Consider the following 22661-nt stretch of genomic DNA (forward strand, 5'->3'; position numbering starts at 1 on the left):
AGAATGTGATTGGTTGCTATGGGCAATATCTCCATTTCTAAAAACTTTCACTTTAATCAATTTACCTCTAATACTTTTTGAGTCTATAAATTGTGATAAATATGCAGTGTATTAGTCTCACGCTCTCCTGATTCTTCTGATCTCTTTAAGCTCTTATCTCTGAAAATGTGAGAAATACAACCCGGAGCTGAATGTATAAAATAAGCACCATTTTTAACTAAATTAAAACTTCACAGTGTTTAGTAACCTAATTCGGATCCAAAAGAGGAACACATTTAAGAAAACCTTTATTATATAAGAATATGTGGAGATGATGTTCAGCTTGAGCAATGCTCCAGCGTTATTCCAGAATTTAAACAATTAAATATTCTAGTATCTACTTTGCTGATTGGTAGTTGTGCATCTTGATGACATTTTATTATAATCAAAAGTTTTTTCTTCACAGCATGCCCACATTACAGAAGTCTGACTCTGGAAAAACATTTTTGTAAGTTTGTAAATTGTGACTTCGAAAAGGATAAAAATAGCCATCATCAGATACTGGACTTTAGATCTAGGTCAGATCTCCAAATTGACACAGTTCAGACTACCTTTAATTTGCCACAAATATCCAGACTCAAGACTATCCAGTATGTCCTTGGGTTTGCCAGTTATTCATCTCAGGACATTCCAACTTGGTGGTCCCTATTACTGTACTCCCAGATGAATGCCAACCACAAAGGGTTGTCAACTTAGGCTTGGAAGCTTTTCTTTCTCTGAAATTGGCTTTTTCCACCTGTCCTTAAACAGAGAGATTTGTCACAGCCCTTCTTTCTTGAAGTTGTTGCTTCATCCATAAGCATATAAGCTAATTTATTCCAAAGATCTGCCACATTTCTTTTGCCACAAATTCTAGCCAAAAGGAAATATTCAATTGGTGATTTCAAGGTTCTGGCCGTGCAACTCACCGTTGTAGAATAGAGGTATCTGCTTGAAGTTTCCCGTTTTCCAGTGATGGTATACACTCATAAAACTTTGCTGTATTGTCAGACTGCCAATATCTGAGACCATGTTTGGCCAAGTCATGTTTCAACACCTCTGCATTTAAAACTACAGGTGATTCAGATAGTTTGGAGAATTAGACCATACTAGACTCATAATTAATTTGTCATCTATTCCATCTATTACTATTCCAAATAAAACAGAAATGATTGCAGTGGGGGTAATTCATCTAATTTTTCTTGTAACACAATTGCCTTTAAAACCTTTGAGCTAATTTCTCAGGGCTACTGATGCTCTTCCCTCAAGGTTGTTGCTGCATTCTCGATTTGTGATTAATATAAAGTTCTCTCGGCCTCCGTAATCGCAGTATGATGCATTGGTTACTGTATCTTCTGACCCTCCTGTTAATGTTGTAAGATACAGACTGAGTCCTGTAGAACAGCTTCACACTTTTCTGCTTTCCAGACCATGACCGACCTCTTCTGTGATTAACAGCTCATCAATGGCTGTCTGATGGACAAGTCTTGTATCTTATTCACTGTGATGCTTTTCATCTGCACCCACCTCCCCAGTGAAGCAGCATAGATTTCCCAGGGCTAGCAGTGCATCATCCTCTCTTCAACTGCTCTCTCAGGAGACTCAGATAATGGTCCCCATAGGCCCCTTATACACTCTTTGCTGTGAGCCAGTTTTCCTTGTTGTCCCAAGCTTATGAATCTCCCTTGAGCCCCTAGCTTGTGGGGAGTCCTTTTGTGGGTCTCTCTATCTGTCTAGCAACATACTAGGCTTGTCAAAAAGTCAAAACCTATTAATCCCAGTGATAACCTGCATTTACTGTGTACCAAATATAAGTAAACCAAACTAATAAACCAAGACTTAAAAACCTTTGAAAAGATCTACACTTCTGCCAATGAGAGCAATTTTGTGGATCTCCTACCCTGAGCTGAATTCGCTCACAATATTAATTTCCACAGAACATCCCCTTATATTTTATACTGTGAATGGTGCTCTGCCTCACCCACCCGCACATTCTTTTTTAGCATAATCAGAAGTCCCATTTTTAATTATTTTATTTCAAGACTTTACAAACTATAATTTGAAGTGGTCTCATGAATTCTAAAATTTTTTGCGTACAAGAATCATCATCCAGTTCCAGCTCTAAAAGCAGGAGAAAGAGCTTGGCTATCAGCTTATAACCTCACCTAAGTCTACCCAGTTTGAAATCTGTTGAGATTTATTCATGTGATCAAACCTGTCACTTTCAATTAATATTACCTAACTTCCAGCAGAATCCCAATATCTTCCAAGTATTTATATCAAGCCTCTATTCACTAAAAAAGTGTCTACTGCTCCTCATTCACCACATTTTATAGGGACATGATGAGGAGTTCAGTTAACTAAATTGTACCTTCGAAGCGTATCAAAATAAAATCAAATTTCTGGTGAATTTGAAAGGCTATGGTCCAAAAGAACAATAAGGCAAAATATGTTCATGTTCCTCGTCTCCTGAAGAGTTTACATTGGAGATATACTCAATAAAAATGTTAGGGTTTGAGGAATAATACATCCTTAAGAAAGAGGGTACAGTTATGTGCTGGATATTCCTGTAATGTTACTGCTTGGGGCTTCTTTGATGGTGTCACTATGCATTATCCTCTCTGGTGCTGTTTGTCCTGCTGCTGCGGCCTGCCATATTGCAAAAGCAGAGCCCACTCTTTCATTTGCCACGTGACTGATGAAGCCAATCCCAGATCCCCGAATCCAAAACTACACAGGAATATAGTAATTAAATCCCAGGTATAATGGAATTTAAAACACACTGTGGATTGGTCTAGAGGGCTTTACCTTTCAGTTCCATTTGTATTATACAGTCCACTCAGGCTCTCCAAGCAGCCCATGGAATAAATGGAGTCCCATGATGCAGTTGCTCTCAGTCACTGATAGGCTAGAAATGCACTGAACAGTGACATCATCACTGTGCGATGCACTCTCAGCCAGTGACTGAAAGCAACTGCATCACAGGACTCCAGCTCTTCTATCACAGCTGAGTTTAGGAGGAGACCAGACAATGCTCCCAATGACAAAAAAGCCCTTCTAACCACAGCTGTGTGACTAAGGTAAGTGAAAGGGAAGAAGGGAGAGGGATGCCAGGGGGCGATGAGGGAGAAGGACAGAAGGAGGATACTTAGGAGGGAAGGATAACATGGAGGACAGGAGGTGGAGATGGATCGCAGAGAGCACAGAGGGAAATAGATGGCAGAATAGATAGAAGGGAGAGATGGATGGCAGAGAGGATAGGAGAGGAATATAGATGGCAGAGAGATCAGGAGAGGAATATGGATGTGACAGGAGAGGAGATGGATGGCACAGAGGATAGGAGGGGAGATGGATGGCACAAAGGATAGGAGGGGAGATGGATGGCTCAGAAGATAGGAGGTGAGATGGATGGCACAGAAGATAGGAGGGGAGATGGATGGCACAGAAGATAGGAGGGGAGATGGATGTCACAGAAGATAGGAGGGGAGATGGATGGCACAGAGGTTAGGAGGGGAGATGGATGGCACAGACGATAGGAGGGGAAGATGGATGGCACAGACGATAGGAGGGGAGATGGATGGCACAGACGATAGGAGGGGAGATGGATGGCACAGACGATAGGAGGGGAGATGGATGGCACAGAGGATAGAAGGGGAGATGGATGGCACAGAGGATAGGAGGGGAAGATGGATGGCACAGATGATAGGAGGGGAAGATGGATGGCACAGATGATAGGAGGGGAAGATGGATGGCACAGATGATAGGAGGGGAAGGTGGATGGCACAGATGATAGGAGGGGAGATGGATGGCAGATTCTATACTACAAACAGTGGATCCATATGGATAGAATAATAAAAGTTTCTTTATACAATTCAATCCTGGGAATCCCAGGTTTGAGATTTTAATATTATCCTGAATTCTGAGGTTACAAAAGTGAGGCAGGACTTGCTAAATTACATGTGGCCTCCTGAGATGGTTCCTTGATCCCAACACCTCCTGCTGTTCACCTCGGTTAACTGACCTCCAACTGCGAGATTCCTTGGACTCCATATGCATATGTGTTACCTCACTTACCCCATTGCCCACATCCATTTGGTCTAGTCTAGCAGTGAAATCTTGTTTCTTGTAGGGATCCCTGGGGGGGGAGGGTTAGGTTAGGGGCTCCTGGGGGGGACTTAGAGTTAGTCACCCCCCCGAGAGGGTTAGGGTTAGCCTAGGGGAAGGGGGGTTAGGGTTAAGCACCCCCGAGGGGAGGTTAGGGTTAGGCACACCCCCAGGAGACTTAGGTTTAGGCTGCGGGGTAGGGGGTTAGGTTTGGGCCCTTACAGGGGGGAGAGGGTTAGGCATTTGGTGGGGAGGTTAGGGTTAGGCACCCCTAAGGGAGGCTTAGTGTTAGGGGGGGGGTTGGTTAGTGAATGGTGAAAATACTTACCTGTCAGGATCTTCACTTCCGGTCTTCCATGCGTCCGGCGGTATTTCATACCGATCCCTTTATATGATAACTACTCTGAACTGAAAATTATATTATGTATAATATAGAAAACAGATTGTTAAGTGCTTAGACTATATTTTCATTAAGGAGGAGATGAACATTTCCACTTACTAGTAATATCTTCACGATGTAGTTTGAATGCCCAGCGCCCAGGGACATTGACATTACTTGTATGAGATATATCACCAATAGCTGGAGAGAGGGAACCTGGGATCGTGTAGTATCCTGTTTTGTAACCACTATTGAATCCAGCCTTCAGGATGAAAAAAGCATAGAAAGACTGAACATGTCATGCAAAATTTAAAAAAAAATTAAATAACTTTTTGCTAAAGAAGAAACAAATCTATAACTTATGGCCCTAAGGAGGCGATTCTGACCTGGACGCAATGCAGCGCACTTTCCCAGCTGTCAGGGGCAAGGTATGAAAAATTCCGTGATCGCACGGCAAAGCTTAAGGACGCCTTCTATGTCTTAGAGAGCGAAGGCAGAGTGAACGCCCGCCGGTCTAAAGACGCCCCCTTTTCCTTCGCAGCACACGTCATCTCCAGGAAGTGTATGTAATATCGGTAACATAGAGAGCCATCGGGGCTGCTCGTAGCCTTTGAAGTAGACCCTACCCTGCCGCAAGCACTGCGATCACTGAAGGCTGAAATACAATCAGGTGACGTGTACAATGACGCTGACATGCTAATTACGCACGCCCATGAAGCACCATTAGAACACACAGGCACGCCTGCGTTCACACCTCCACACCCCCGTTTTCATAGACCTTCCCCTGACGCCACCCACAAACGACACTGTCACTAAAGTAGCGCTCAGTCTGTGTACTTCAAGCGCCCGATTCCGATCGCTAAGACTGACTTGCGCACACGCTCTGCGGCTTATATGCATGCGCACAAAGCAAAAACCATCCAGCTACGAGCGAAAGCTGCATTGCGGGTCTGAATGAGCTCCTAAATTCCAGAATATATCACCTCTAATGTGTTGAATGTTCTTTGTGAAAATTAAAAGTTTTAAATCCATTGATCGTTTTCTTCTGCACTAAACTCAATCAGATGTATAACTGGTTTAGTTTTCTAATTTTAATATATTTACTTCCGTATTCCACTTTCTTAAGGAGGGAATGGTTTTCCGTGTATGTCTATTAATTTCATATAATTACATAATGGCTTCCATTCCCTGTGGTGACCATCATCCTTCTAACTGTTCTGTATTTATGGCTGAAAAACAAGATTTCTCTGCTACATAATGCTAACCCATATACTAATGTCATTCTCACCAGTGCAAGTGGTTCCTCATATTCTGGATCATTGCCTTCCACACTCGGCCACTGAATGTCTCCATAATTGAATAAAGTAAAAGTGATTTTTCCATCTGTGCAGAGAACAGCCTGAAACGTGTTGACCTAAAATAACAGGACACGATAAGTCATTTAGATCTCGGTTTGTAAATGTAGGAGACGCTCAGTGACACATTACTGGACACCACCATACATGATAGAAGATAATCAGTGTAGTATTTTCTGTACCTTGTCGAATGGACATTCAAAACATGCAACTCTGTCCCATGTTGCCACGAACACCCACTTAGCTATGAAGTCCAGGTCATGGAAGTAAGCTCTGATATCAGATGTTGCCCTGGCCAGAAGATCAGGATCTGTGCTCTGACGGAAATATATGTCCCCTGCTTGCCAATTATCTATGTCTGACCAAAAGATAGCAAGGAACGGGTTTCTAGAAGCCACTGGGAGCTTTTCTGGTAAATATTCTTCAATTGGGAAGAGGAAAGACAGCAAGCCATTATTGTTCACCTGTGAGGGAACAGATAAGGTTAAAACATTAAATGTAGAAAATCACAAGATGAATTTCATATGTTGAATTATACATATAATATTAACCACAGATGGATATGAAACTCAAAATATAGCGTCTCTCATTTTTGAATGGATGTTACTTCGATTAAACAAGTAACTCAAGACCTCTGCACTGTGATCCATTTTAAGTGGATGCCATCGGGTCTTTGTGTGATTCTGTAGATTTCTCTAATTTGTGTGCAAACACTATGATATATTATATCTGAAACAAACAGGAATCAGATTGTCAGGAATGTGGCCTGGGATCAGTCGCTACTCACCAGCCGGCGTCCTCGGGCTCTCAGGCATCCAGACGCCAGATGTGGAGGTGAGTGGTGGGCTGTGTATACTCTCCAGGGACTGCTAGGGCTTTCATGCGCGTGTCCTGCTTCCTGCGGTGGCGAACATAGGCATAGCCATGTTTGTCTAAATCATCTGACTAATCTCTCCCAATGGCAGTCCTGCGGTCTCTCAGCTGATCTCACGATCCAATGACCAACTGCCTAGGGGTCTCCTGCAGTAGGTAGTTGCCTGAACAACTTCATTCTCTAGTGATTGCTACTGTGTCTGCTTCTTGTCTTCATTGCACTCTGCGTTTCCCAGGCTATCTCCAGTTCTCAGTAAGGATCACCTGTGAGGTTTCATTGGACTTCCAGAGCAGTTCACACCAATGAACTCTGTATTTCCTGAACAATCTCCAGTCCTCAGTGTGGATTATTCCTTTTCTCTTCAACCTTCTGTTGTTTATAGTGAGCTATTCAGTTCCCTGATTTTCCCCCTGTGTTGCTGTTGTGTCAGCTTTCACACTAATTACTAATAGCCTTCAGCTGGACCTCTTGCATTCCTAGTACATATCTGCATTCACAGCTCCCTCCTGCTCTATACAAATGAGAGTGTCTTAGTTTATACTGTGTTTAGTGCCAGGCAGATACCAGTGCTCCGAACAATTATCTCTATAATTATTATCAGAACCCGAACTGTATCCCTGTTTAAAGATAAACTACACTTGCCAAGTTTCCATTGTGGTTGCTGGAGTATCCTTCCGGGCTGCTGGCGTGTATCGCATGGAGTATGCAGAGAGTATACAGAGAGTATACAGAGAGTATACAGAGAGTTAAAGTGATAATTAAAGACAATATTTAAAGTGCTACAACTTTATTTTGTACATGTATGTATGTAAATAACATAAACAAAATCTATTTTCTGTCACAGAGATAGATGAATGAAGGACTTAGGACCTCATTCAGAGTCGGTCGTAAGCGGCCACTCGGTCGAACGCCTAACGACCGAGAAACTGAAAAAGGAAGCAATCGCACGGCCGGTCGGTCGCAACCAAAGTGACGCCCATACGTGAATAATGCACCTCCTCTAGCTAGCGAGTGATAGCAGCTAGCGATCGAGTCAATCGTTGTCAGTCATTGTCAGTCGCTGTATGTTAAGTTTCTTCTGATGGTTGCGGCCACTTGTGTTGTGTGCAAATTACACCAAAAATTAACAAAAAAACGCATTGAACAAGCTAACCCCATGAAACTTATATATTCTTATTATTCGCTAAAGCTAACGCAGCTGAATCAATTACAAGCCAATTAGCAGTGTTATTAGCTTCAAACAATTATTAGCTGTTTGCATTGTGTTGCTCAAAATAGAAACATCAATCCTATCATCAATAACATTCGATAGTATCAATTATACTCTGGGGCTTGCGAGAGCACATACCCAACCTCAAGCTGTACGATCAGCCAGGCCTCTAACCTGCTCGCAGAGTGACGTTTTACTACTTCCGGCCTTCTATGTCGGTCGTAGAAGGTAACTTATGTACGCCCCTAAAACGCCCTGAAAACGGTGAGGAACGCCTGCGTTTTCAGACCACCCCCCCGTCAACACCCACAAACGGCCTTTCATGTCAATCAACTTTCGGAAGCCACTTCCTGCTTGTAAGCCGTACGCTCGACAGCATTTTGGATCGTAAAGCCTCGTACACACATGCGCACAACTAACCATGCGCATGCGTGGTTCTCGGATGCGTACAACCAAGCGGCCGCTTACGACCGACTCTGAATGAAGTCCTTAATCTTGACATAACATCAGGTCATCTTAAACACACACATTCTGCAGCATATATCCTAACCCCCTGCTCCATGCTCCTTCCTCACTGTCTACCCCATCTGTGTCATCCCTGTCTGTCTGCCCTTCCCCTTTAGAATGTAAACTCTCACGAGCAGGGCCCTCATCCCTCATGTGTTTCTCCTCCCCCTACTTATAGTATCATTTACTCTGAACTCCCCACAATGGGACCCCTTCACCTGGTTGCTGCACCATGAAAGCCTCTTCACTCCAGACCTCTGCCTCATCTCAGGGCTCAGCCCTGCACCTCTTCACACCGGACCTCCGTCATGTCTTGGGGCTCAACCCCATACCTAATCTTCACTGCACTTCAGGGCTCAACCCTGCACCTTTCCACACCAGACCTCCATCACGTTCTGGGGCTTAACCCCAGCACCTCCTCATACCAGATCTCCTTTGCACCTTGGGGCTCAACTCCATACTGGATTTTCAGTTATGTCTCGGGGTTCAACCCCGCACCACTTCATACCGGATATTTGTCATGTCTTGGGGTTCAGCCCCATACCATATCTTCGTTACCTCATGGAGTTCAACTCCGCACCTGTTAGTTGGTATGATATGAACTTTGTTATATGAACTTTTGTTCTTGCATGACTATCCTGACACCTGCTTGTGGTGATAATCTGAACTTTGCCTTATGGAGACTTTATGCTTAAGTATCTAGAACTTTTCAGCACAGTCTTGTCTTTGAATAAATCTTGTTTACTTTTAACATTGCGTGCCGATGCTATTTCATGAGAAGGTCATTCCTTAAAACCCCTCAGTTTGTACCAGCTGGTAAGTCTGTTTCTCCTCAGGAGTCTCAAGAGTCTGTAGCCGTGACAAGTATCTAGTTACTACTATCATTCTTTCCTTATATGATTGGTACCATCTCCAATGTTTGGATACTAGTGCCTGTGAAATCCTATCATCATCTCATGTATCTGGATACCAGCTTTTATTAGCATTCCATGTTACCAGGATTCCAGTATTTATGTCTGTCTTCTGCGTCTGTTGCCAGTAGTAGTGATTTCTTTCATTCATTCCCATAGTGTTCTCAGCTCTCTTCACGGGTCACATTACAATTAACAGCACGTCCACCTGTGTCCTTTAGCTTGTATATATGTTCTTCCATTTGTCCCCATTAGCATCAGACACCTGACCAAAGGACCACGACCTGCCTATTGGGTACAGCTAAAACCCATATCTCGATTGGGGGTGTCACTTGGGAACACCTCCCGATAAGTTAGACTCCACGCCTTTGACCAGGTCGTGTCAATGTCTGGTGTTGGTGGAAGTAGAAGACGTATATACAGGTTATTTGCTTCCTCATCCTTAACCCTTACCTCCTAACTCCATGGCTAAGATTATCATTCCTAGTTTCGTGACACAGATACTTACATAGAGGGAATAGTAGTAATTCCCAAAAAGTGGAATTGCAATAGAAAGTTCTGTCAGGAGCGACCATCCATCATCTGAAATTGGACTGAGGGCATCAATTGCTGATCCGTATGGGTAGAGCAGATCTGAGGAAAACAAAAACACTGAGTTATTGTTACTTGCAGAAGCATCAATAAAGAATTCTTCACATCAGTAACTACCTTATAGAAGGATCTAACACAGTATATGTTAAAGAAAGGTACTTGGAGAATTTAAGCTGGGTACATATTATGTACCCAGTAATGAGACGGGCTACCCTCATGCCGTCAGGACGACATATGGGGCGGCCGGTACAATACATGATAAAATCACGTGTGTAATAGAATACAGAATTTTTCATGTTTTCATATAATACCTGAAGAAGAAATGAAAGGAGTAACATTAGTGGGGATGGGAGTTGTGTAGACTGGGACATCTGTGGTTGGTGGTTCTTCAGAGCTTTATGTGGTGCAGATGGTGCTGGTTTATTTAGTCATGCAGTGCCATTTGTCTGATCAATGTGAATGATCCATGGTGTCACATATAACTATGTCACAGACTTACCAAACATGAGCAAAATCTGTATCTGAAAAAACTTTATATTAATTTTTCGGTATTTGAACCCATCACCTACACAAGAGAGCTACAGTATGACATGAAACTAGAGATGAGCTCTGAACTTCTTAATCCAAGCCATATCCGAGTCCTGGCTTGGAGTTTACTGCCAGGCTCAGATGTCAGATCGAGGCGGAACGTCATCCTCCAGTCGTCGATTCTCATGGGGTTTGGATTCCATTAAAGGAGTCGAGGATGGGACTCTGCACCATTCACACAAGTCCAGTCATGCTTCTGCATGCTGCACTCTGCTCTGCAGTATCCAAGTGGGGCTGTGTCCATCTCTAAGGGGCTGTGCTGTCACTATGTCCATCTAAGTGGCAAGCTGTGTCCAATCTCCTTAGTCTAAATATTCTAATTAATTTCCATCCCGGTGGTGCTGCATTTACCATACAGGCCCCACCCACTGCGTACACAGTGTGACTCCATATTTGCCAAGCAGAAAAACTGTAAAATAATAAGTTAAAAAAATAAAAAAGTAAAATAAATAAAAATAAAATTGTTGTATTTGTACTGTTCTGCGCACTGCATCCCAGTAGGCTGTGTTACCTTAGATTGTGCGCGTAAAAACGGTCTGACTCTGCACAGTGTGAGCAAAGATGCCAATTTAAAAAAAATAAATAATTGTATTTGTACTGTGTACTGCACCCCAGTATGCTGTATTACCCCAGAGCATGTGTACAAAAGCGGTCTGATTCCACGCAGTGTGAGCCAAGTTGACAGTTATATAAAATAAAAATTGTTGTATTTGTGCTGTGCACTGCACCCCAGTATGCTGTATTACCCCAGAGTATGAGCGTAAAAGCAGTCTAACTCCACCCAGTCATATGCAAATAGAAAAATGGATATCAATTAGTTTAGAGAAGAGCAAGCAAATACTAGCACTCCAGCTGCTGCCACCAGTCATGATGGCGATACTAGTCCTTCAACGTCATCTACTAAAGCCAATGCTCAAGGGCACAGAGAGTCTAAGTCAGGGCATCTAAAATAAATAAATATACTGTAATAAAGAAAAAAAACACCTCTAACAAAGGGAAAGATTGCTGCAGAACAACATAAAATTGTCAACATGCCATTCACCACACACAGTTACAAGGAAAGACTTAGTAAGCAATTACAGTCGCCAAGAGAAATTGCATCTCTTCTCAAAAAGAGAAGACAAAGACCCTCATATCCTGTATCATAAGAATCCAATAATGTAAATGAGGGGTGCTACCACAGACATCTATGTTGTATTTAAAGACAAAAGAGGAACGATAAAATGTCATAGTGGTGCACTAATTATTAAAACAACTTTTAATATTATGAGATTAATATCAAATATCAAAGGAAGAACAACGAAAAATTGATAAAAAAATGTGTGTCACAAAGAAAGAAAATGTGATTAAAAACTGATTACGGTGCATGTGTCTGCCTCTATCATGTCACAATAGGTAATGGCTGGTATTCTCTTTTGATTTTATATCATTGATACTATCAGAATTCAGCCAGAATGTTTGTGTGTTTGTATTACTGCATAAAGATTACATAAAAGCCCAGAATGCTTTGCTTAACATTTGCAGAGTCAGATGTTGAGGATGTTATACAATCCCTTGGTTTCAGCTTATCCAGCAGACCATGGGTTAGCTTAGAATTTATGATACTGGGAATTGTATTAATACAGTTTATCAGAATACATTCTATTCTTTTACATCCAGTGATTACAAATCCTCAGGGAGTAATTTTTACAATATTCTAGGATGGTTAAAGTGAGTTCTATTCCACTATTAGATAACTATTTCAGTGTCACATATAATTCCTTTATTCAGTAATGGAAGTGTCTAGAAACAATTTTTCACAATAATTTGTTAATACATTAACACATCCTCCCACAACTTCTAGATGGAATTTTCCCTATATTAGCAAGTATTGCTGGGAAATATGTAAATATATCACTCTCTATATGAGTAATGATGTCACTCTATGTTAATCATAGCAGTTCAGGCACCGTAATGTTTCCCCTTAATTGGGATTCACGTGCACAAACACCACATATTAATTATATATATTGTTACAAACAAAAAGTATGGTGGTCGCTCACATCAACTTAATGACATTGCACAGGTGCTCGTAAAGGGCGGGGGTTTACACTGAGCTACAGAAACAAAAAAAAAAAAAAAAAAAAAGGGATTTTCCCTCCAGCACACTGCAGCAAAAACAAAAATACTTGAATCCTACATGATAATAGAAATTCAGAGGTATTGGTTTACATACATTTGCAAATATATGAATAAGCGCTGGGCCAAACGTCAAGGCTACTATTAGGTAGCAACAATTATTTTGGGGTGAGCGTTTGGGTGTGGGGCCACCAGGCTTGCTCTGGCTGGGCCTTTTTTCAGGGCATCACCACTTAATTCACATAGATATTTTTTTATCACCTTTCTATTTGTTTGTCTATTATTTATGTCATTTTAACCCCTTACCATTAACACTTATTGATTTATCTTTACACAACTATACTTTACACTTCACTTTCACCCTTTTTTCCATTATTCGTGTGATGCCCTGGGGATGGTCCTTGGCTGGATTCTTTTGGGGTTCCCTGCGTCTCAGACGTGAACCCCATAATGTTGGGGACGCTGGTATAGAGGAGCCTTGACGTTTGGCCCAGCGCTTATTCATATATTTGCAAATGTATGTAAACCAATACCTCTGAATTTCTATTATCATGTAGGATTCAAGTATTTTTGTTGGTTTGCTGCAGTGTGCTGGAGGGAAAATCCCTTTTTTTCTGTAGCTCAGTGTAATCCCCCCCTTTACAAGCACCTGTGCAATGTCATTAAGTTGATGTGAGCGACCACCATACTTTTTGTTTGCAGTTCTGTGAGGCATGAAAGGAGCCAGCATTGGGAGGATGTGTTGGTCTGAATAGTGCCATTAGGAGGTTTCTGGGGTACCTTCTAGGTGAGTCTGCTCTCAGCTTATATATGTACTGTTATTATGCAGTACATTAATTTGTAATTATATGACCCAGAGTGGGTGCTACTATTAGGTAGCAACAATTATTTTGGGGTGAGCGTTTTTTTTCCTTATATATATTGTTAGTAAGATATGAGGTCAGGTCACATGCGCAGCTACCGACATGGCGTTTCGCTACACTGGCTTTGTCAAAGTTTTTGATAACATCAGAAACTAGATCCTAGCACCTGCAATATTTACCGCCAACACCTTCTGGATGATGATATGGAGGTCAGTGAGGACAAAAAAGTTTTATTTTGGAATATATACAATCTAATTTTAACCAATAATTATTTTAAGTTTCAAGATGTGCTTTATAATCAGGATTGTGGAGTTGCAATGGGGACCCCTTACGCACCCAACTTGGCAAATTTATATTTAGGTAAATGGGAGAAGGTAGTGATAGAATCTAATAATTGCTTTGGGGGCCATATTAAAATATTTTGGAGATAAATAGATGATATACTCATTGTTTGGGAGGGGGATGAAATGACCTTTAATGAGTTAATGTTGAATTTGAACACAAATAATTATAATCTGAGGTTTACTTCTAACAATAAGAAGGATAAGATTGAGTTTGTAGATCTAACTCTGGATAGTACAGGTGATAAAATTAATACCTACACATATATCAAGGAAGTAGGTCGTAATAGTTACGTTCATTTTCAAAGCTGTCATTATAAGAAGTGGGTTTCTAACATCCCTTACTCACAGTTTGTGAGGTTACGTTGTAACTATTCTGATTCTGAGAAATTTAATGAGCAAGCTGAAATCTACGGACAGAGATTTAGGGACAAAATGTATCCTGCAAATATTATCACTGAGTGTAAACGTAAAGCAGCTAGTCGAGAGAGATCTGAACTTCTAATATATAAAAATAAGGATAATAACCATGTAAAAGAGAGAAATATTATTACATTTGTTACCACCTTCAACACTGGGTCAAAGGAAATAGGGCTCTATTTACTACAATCCGCATTTGTAATGCAAATTGTACTGTGATATTACTGAGTGAATTCGCATTGCGAATTCAGGCAATATCAAAGGGATTTACTACAAAACCCTTGTAAGGGCAGAGCTTGCGATAAAGCTCTGTCCCTGCAAATCCCCTCCATTCACTAGTCACGGTATTTTCGCAAAAAATACCGTGACAAAGTGCCAACACATGCGCCGACCGACCATCGCTGCTAACCCCCGGTGCCGAGCCCTGCCCCCCAGTGCTAAGCCCCACCCCCCATGATCGCGGACCCCCCCCGCGACCCCCCATCCCTCAATAGCACTTACCTGCAGTCATCGGTGCTCCGGTGATGTCTTCCATGCCTCCGGTCAGCTGACATCCCATACTGCACTGGGACACGGTCACCTGATGACCGGGCCGCAGTGCACTATGGGAGACCAGCTGACCAGAGGGAGAACGTCACCGGAGCCCCGATCACCGGTCCCTGGAGTCAGGTAAGTAACATTTTTTTTTTTATAGCAGAGATCAGCTTGCGGTCTGTTTAGACCACACAACTGATCACTGGAGCCAGCTCCGGGCTCTGCTCTGCCTTTTAGAGCAGAGTAGGAGCCCGGTAACGGGGGGAAACCCTGGATAATGCCACCTCCAAGTGGCGTTATCACAGGGCCTCCCTAGGTATTTATTTTTAGTAACTACCAGGCAGATCACATTTCCCATTACAATTATGGGAAATGTGACCTGATTACTGAAAATAAGTGATACTTAGGGGTTGGAGTAGAATTTTACGAATTCTACTCAATTGCCCTGTAATAACTATAGGTGATACTAACATAATGTGAGAAGGGTGTGACAACACAAAACAGCCTTTTTCACTTTATTTTAGTAAAAATAATGATAATAAAAAGAGCCCATAGAGAGGCTTTGAATAAGCATTGGGACGTTCTACGTCTGGATCCCTTGCTAAAAGACATAATCCCTAATAAACTATGGGTGGTGTATAAAAAAGCACAAAGTTTGAAAAATAGGCTAGCTCCGAGCAATCTGGTAATGCCTGAAGATGAATGTTGGCTTAATAAAACAGAAGGGTTTTTCCCTGTAACAAATGTAAGATTTGTAAATATGCCAATAAAGATAATAAAGCGGGTTCAAATTCCGTGAACGATAAAACTTGGAAGATAAAAGGAAAAATGAGTTGTACTAGCACATGTCATCTACCTGCTGGAATGTGGATGTGGTAAACGTTATGTCGGTAAGACGAAACGTCAGCTAAAAATACGAATTCTGGAACATACCAGAAATATTTTAAACAAAGTGTCTAATCTGTTGTAACTCCAGATTAGAAAAATGTAAGTTTAAGGCTATAGAACAGGTGACATTAGATGATGGGAAAGGTGATATTCTGTTACAGTTATCAAAGCGAGAAACTTTCTGGATATACACATTAAATACCCTGGCACCTAGTGGAATGAACGAAGGCTCTGACACTGTATACTTTTAGCAGGATTAGCGCTGCGAGGCTGGAATCTATGTAGCGCAGTGGATGTTGGATTAATTTCCCTTCTGTGCTATACTTATAGTGCATGCTGACCACCGCGAGCGTGCATATCTTCAATGTCGCAGCGATATAAACGTTCATGAATCCATATGAATATATTATATCGTTTGGGTTTGTTCCTCCTAATTCTGTCTAATATGTTGTATGTTTTCTTTTTATAGAAATCGGCTTCAATTCCATATGATTTTATATATTTTTTATTTATTTCTATTTGGGAACATAGATTATGTATATCTTCTAGATATCTGGTGTGCTGTAAGAATATGTCGATCAGTTCTAAGGATGTATAATGTTACATAGGTGCTGTTACTCCTAGAAACAGCTCCCTAATTGATTAATTGCCTATTTTGTGTCTTTCTGATGTTTTTTATGGCTGTTTTGTACATTTTGGTAAACATGAAATGTTGTTCTTATAGATTTTATATTTGTTATGGATATGATGTAATTTAAATTGATGCATATATATATATATATTTATTATTTTACATATACCTACTATGTTTTAATATTGTGAAATGGAATTATCCAAACTTTCAAGTATTAATTGGAGGAGATGGGTATATAAGGATTCACAGTTTTGAGGTTACCCACACCCCCTGATGTAGTCTCCAAGTGATGAAACGCGTTGGGAATGGCTTACTGACGTGGACGTGTGATGTCATCCGGTATTCCAAGAGCCGGAGGTGGTCCTCTGAATTGCTGTTTGCAGCGTGGCCTGTCGATTACACCAGGATCCGGAGGACCGTCCATGGTGGAGATTAATGTTTTAAAGATTGATGTACATGAGCAAATGTCATTAGTAAATTGTTATTTTTCACATAATCACGAGTGCGCTCTCCTTTCACCTTGAAAATATATATTTTATATATATATATATATATACATATACATATATACACACACACACATATACATACACATATACATATACACACACACACACACACACACATACACACATACATACACACACACACACACACATACATATACACACACGCACACACACACACACACATACACATACATACACACAGTATATTAGAGAAGTGTATGCTCGATTTGAATCAGATTTACATGCCAAGTACAGATTTTTTTTGCCAAAAATTGGATCTTTGAAAGAGTCAAAACGTCATATTTCATGGACTTTTTGCCTCTTTCTGAGACCCAACTTTTGGTTTGAATAATCCAAACTTGGCGGGAAAGTCCGAACTGAGTTTGCACATCTCTAATATATATATAATAAAAACAGAAAACTCACCATTATTAAATCACTCACCATAATACATAAATAATGGGGTTTTGTTTCATGGATTGATGAATGCATATAAGCCATGTTAATATTAAACAGTTAACATTTTTTCAGTTTAAGCTCTGTGACAAGAATCAGGAGCTTATTCAGAGGTGGCCATACGGTCTACGACCGCCTCGATGTTTGGTCAGTGCGCATGTGCACGAGGGAGCCGGCTCCCTCGTGCGCATGCGTGAGACCCGCTACGACCGACAGCGCCGGTCGTAGTGGGTCTCTTTCCAAAGGGGGCAGTAAAAGGTAAGGAGTCAACTGTATGATACAAGAATAAAAATATGTTACCACTGCAGAAATATGTGTTGGTGATGTATTGGAGGGAGTGGAGGAGTATTAGCTTGTGGACAAGAACAAAGCCACCATCATGGCCATTTTATAGTTATGAATTAAAGTGTTCCTTATGTGGCAGCCATTTTATAGTTATGAATTAAAGTGTTCCTTATGTGGCAGCCATTTTATAGTTATGAATTAAAGTGTTCCTTATGTGGCAGCCATTTTATAGTTATGAATTAAAGTGTTCCTTATGTGGCAGCCATTTTATAGTTATGAATTAAAGTGTTCCTTATGTGGCAGCCATTTTATAGTTATGAATTAAAGTGTTCCTTATGTGGCAGCCATTTTATAGTTATGAATTAAAGTGTTCCTTATGTGGCAGCCATTTTATAGTTATGAATTAAAGTGTTCCTTATGTGGCAGCCATTTTATAGTTATGAATTAAAGTGTTCCTTATGTGGCAGCAGTACAGCTGTAAGTCCAGTGCTGACACTATAAGAGGTACCAAGAGGAAGCACTGGGGAAGGGAGTTGCAGATGGTCCTAATCAGGTCAGTCTGTGATGTATCCATCCAGCGATTGTACTACAGATACAGAGGACATTGGGGCCGCTGGCACTACAGGCATTTCCCTTACATGCATGGGCATCCTAGTGCATTATCCTCTACGGGACATCCATAAGGTAGGCCTGGGGTAATACATAGAGTTATGGTATGGCGCACAGAGATCTAACCACTGAGGTGCAACAGCCGCTGATAGAATATACACAAAACATACTATTTTCCAGGACAGTCAGATTACATCGATGTGTGCCCATCTCCTAGTGCTGACCAATGTGTAGCTCACAGCCAGTCTCCCTGCACACTATGCATAACCAGGTCTGTGCTACAGTTCCCCTCACACGTTACTGACCAGATGTGCTGCAGACACACCGTATAGAACCAGTAACTGCAGCAACGGTGACGGCAATACCCGACCGCACAGTGTAATGTATAGCACACAGACCTGTATCCCACTCAGTAGATCTGCTCAGCCTGTGTCCGAATGTGGTGTAGAGAGGTGCAAGACCCAAAAGAGTTGGGATTGAAAGTGGGAGTAGGCAAATTCAATTCTTTAACCACCCTTCCCTATAAAAGGAAAGTCTAGATCCATCCATACCGAGAGGAAATTGTTCAGACTTTAATGAATTTAAAGAACATTCATATGATCTGTTAGAAGAAAGAACATCCTGAAACATTACTACAGGATTTATATAAATCAATATCAGCAATGGAGAGACAAACACTATGTAACTAAACAGCCTCATAAGGACCAACAACAGTCTGATTTCACACAAGCAACAACATGTATATCTATGTATAACTCAGCAGGAGGCAATGTAAGGAAGATCATTAACACAAGGCAAAAAGTTTTATTCACAGATCCAATTCTGAAGAATGAGATTGGTGCAGGTACTAAAGTTATCTTTAAAAAGGCCAAACATTTAGGAAAACTATTGGCACCTATAAATAATTATAACTATCAGACACAGAGGGGAGAGAACAATAACAACAAAAATTGGTTACTGACAGGTATTACAGGTTGTTACAAGTCTGGTTCCACAAAATGTCTGACATGTGACTCTATACAGCATAAAGCACAAAGTTTCACTTCATTTACTACAAAAATGTTTTTTTCAATAAACAAATATCAATTGCAACTCAACATAAATCATACACCTCATTAATCATATACCTCATTAATCATACACCTCATTAATCATATACCTCATTAATCATACACCTCATTAATCATATACCTCATTAATTGCACCTGTGGTAAGCAATACATAGGTCGCACTACACGTAGAGTCAGAGATAGATTTCTGGAACATCGCAGAAATGTACTCAAGAAATCTGCAGTACACTCACTTTCTAGTATAAGTGTATGAAAATTGTAGGTATAGAAACTCTTACCCCCACTATTAGAGGGGGAGATAGGTATTCTCGATTGTGCCTACGCAACACCCAGGGTCATAGCTAGGGTAGTGTGGCCGGTGCCATCGCACAGGGCACCACAGGTCAGGGGGGGCTGTTTGGGCCAGTCAAATTTCTTTTTATTATCATTCTTGCTTGTAGCGTCCTCATATTTCATCCCCAGCATCTCCTGGCCTCTCCTATCTCTTCCCTGGCCCTTCCCCATGAGGCCATGGCCCTCTCTCAGGTGCACTATAATATGTCCCTATTTATCCCCAGCATCTCCTGGCCTCTCCTATCTCTTCCCTGGCCCTTCCCCATGAGGCCATGGCCCTCTCTCAGGTGCACTATATTATGTCCCTATTTATCCCCAGCATCTCCTGGCCTCCCCTATCTCTCCCCTGGCCCTTCCCCATGAGGCCATGGCCCTCTCTCAGGTGCACTATATTATGTCCCTATTTATCCCCATCTCCTGGCCTCCCCTATCTCTTCCCTGGCCCTTCCCCATGAGGCCATGGCCCTCTCTCAGGTGCACTATATTATGTTCCTATTTATCCCCATTTCCTGGCCTCCCCTATCTCTTCCCTGGCCCTTCCCCATGAGGCCATGGCCCTCTCTCAGGTGCACTATATTATGTCCCTATTTATCCCCAGCATCTCCTGGCCTCCCCTATCTCTTCCCTGGCCCTTCCCCATGAGGCCATGGCCCTCTCTCAGGTGCACTATATTATGTCCCTATTTATCCCCAGCATCTCCTTGCCTCTCCTATCTCTTCCCTGGCCCTTCCCCATGAGGCCATGGCCCTCTCTCAGGTGCACTATAATATGTCCCTATTAATCCCCAGCATCTCCTGGCCTCTCCTATCTCTTCCCTGGCCCTTCCCCATGAGGCCATGGCCCTCTCTCAGGTGCACTATATTATGTCCCTATTTATCCCCAGCATCTCCTGGCCTCCCCTATCTCTTCCCTGGCCCTTCCCCATGATGCCATGGCCCTCTCTCAGGTGCACTATATTATGTCCCTATTTATCCCCAGCATCTCCTTGCCTCTCCTATCTCTTCCCTGGCCCTTCCCCATGAGGCCATGGCCCTCTCTCAGGTGCACTATAATATGTCCCTATTTATCCCCAGCATCTCCTGGCCTCTCCTATCTCTTCCCTGGCCCTTCCCCATGAGGCCATGGCCCTCTCTCAGGTGCACTATATTATGTCCCTATTTATCCCCAGCATCTCCTGGCCTCCCCTATCTCTCCCCTGGCCCTTCCCCATGAGGCCATGGCCCTCTCTCAATTGCACTATATTATGTCCCTATTTATCCCCAGCATCTCCTGGCCTCCCCTATCTCTCCCCTGGCCCTTCCCCATGAGGCCATGGCCCTCTCTCAGGTGCACTATATTATGTCCCTATTTATCCCCAGCATCTCCTGGCCTCCCCTATCTCTTCCCTGGCCCTTCCCCATGAGGCCATGGCCCTTTTTTGGATGCATTATGCCCTTTTGAAAAATGAGGGGGACGCCAATGCTCTTTCTGGCACAGGGCGCCAAAAACTCTAGCTACGGCTCTGGCAACACCTATTGGGTACATAAAATGGGAACTATGCAACCTGAAGCTCTCAACGAAATTGCAGACACAGATTGGTCCCTCAGCCTAGTTTTTCGTTAGTATGTGAAGAATATGTTTGTCTGAATAACATCATTAGATCACTATGAATATTAAATCTGTTTAGTCTGAATTATGGGCAGTTTCTTACTGCAAATGGATAACAAAAAAATGTATAATATTTTTTATAATTTTTATTTTTTATTCATATTTCATATTATTATTATTTTATATTTTTTGAGAAATAATGTAGAATTGGGGTGTTCATATACTATTTGAGGTATACTAGTATTCACCAACAATATTTACACTAGATCTAGTGAAAAATGGAGCTTTTCTAGTATAAGGTTACTTCGCAATATGGAGGATTAATTATATTGCGCCCGATATTTAGGAAAATTTTAACTGTAGGTTGAACCCATAGAGTGTAGGTATTACCTATAATCATACTTAATGACATACTGACATTCATGCCAAGTTCATAATTTAATAATTAAATAATGGAATTATATCTGTAAGTTTATGTAGAATTGTACATAATTGTGTATGTGCATCCCTTTAATCATAGGGGGTAATCATCGCTGTGAAGGCGAAACCTCTCAATGATTACATGGAGAGATATATCTGTGGATAATCAGCAAGTCTCCTTTAAAAGGACCATCTCTTCTCAAATGGATCATCATGCTCCTGACGAAGGTGCTAAGCAGCACAGAAACGCGTTGAGCTTTTCATGGAATATATCCTACATCCCCTCTTGCACAGGACTTTGTGTTGCTAGCCACCAGAGGACCTGCAGTTTGTCCTAGTGAGAGTGAGTATACAATTTGTATTTCACCGTTCTACTCACTGTGTACAGACTGTGACCATATTGCCGGCTAGCAGCTGAGAACTGAGGGCAGCAGCAGTACTGCATTCATCCAGAACGCTTTATACAACCGGCGGTCACACGCGGTAAAGACAAGTAGTCTCAGCACACAGCCTACACAACGGAGATCAGGAGCACTCACTTTGCACCTACATAGATCGTCGCACACACACTGATTTCTTGATAGAGACGTGCAGGCACAATACAAATGTATCCGGAACGGAGCCTCGGAGCAGCAGTAAATATTTACCAACAGCAGCAGCAGCGTTACTAGCAGGGCTGCTTATTAGGACCGACTTGTCAATCAGCAAACTAACCAGCAACATAGGATTTCTTCACTCAGGATAATTATCCAGCTCTACCTTCCTGGTTAATAAGAACAACCACCAACGCTCCATACAGCTCCATCATCTGAATCCTCTGATGACGGTAATAATATCTATTCACACCTAAGCTTAGGTTCTGAACATTGGAACTCTGACTCTGGGCCTGATTCAGACCTAGACGCTATGCTGCGCTCGCATTGAGCGATTTTTCGCAATCTGCGTATGAGTCACAATGCGCGTGCGCAAACAAGCCAGTGTGATGAGAAAGTGCTCACCCATAGCCCGCAGTCGGGCCGCTATTTTGAGTGACAGCGCCGTTTGTGGGTGGTAACAG

General features: G+C 41.9%; 1 protein-coding gene across 1 annotated transcript in view; it reads right to left on the reverse strand.

Moving 5' to 3' along the window:
• Nucleotides 1-22661, reverse strand: part of LOC148442562 (uncharacterized) — a 135648-nt gene that overhangs the window by 82518 nt on the left and 30469 nt on the right. The window contains exons 6-9 of the mRNA XM_088463799.1: nt 9867-9991; nt 6039-6320; nt 5790-5915; nt 4622-4763 (exon numbers count right to left, since the gene is read on the reverse strand). Of these exons, the coding sequence (XP_088319925.1) occupies nt 4622-4763; nt 5790-5915; nt 6039-6320; nt 9867-9991 (675 nt within the window). The remainder of the gene's footprint in view (nt 1-4621; nt 4764-5789; nt 5916-6038; nt 6321-9866; nt 9992-22661) is intronic.

The sequence above is a fragment of the Taudactylus pleione genome, unplaced genomic scaffold (assembly GCF_031769625.1).
Source record: "Taudactylus pleione unplaced genomic scaffold, aTauple2 ptg001459l, whole genome shotgun sequence".
Classification (NCBI taxonomy): Eukaryota; Metazoa; Chordata; class Amphibia; order Anura; family Myobatrachidae; genus Taudactylus; species Taudactylus pleione.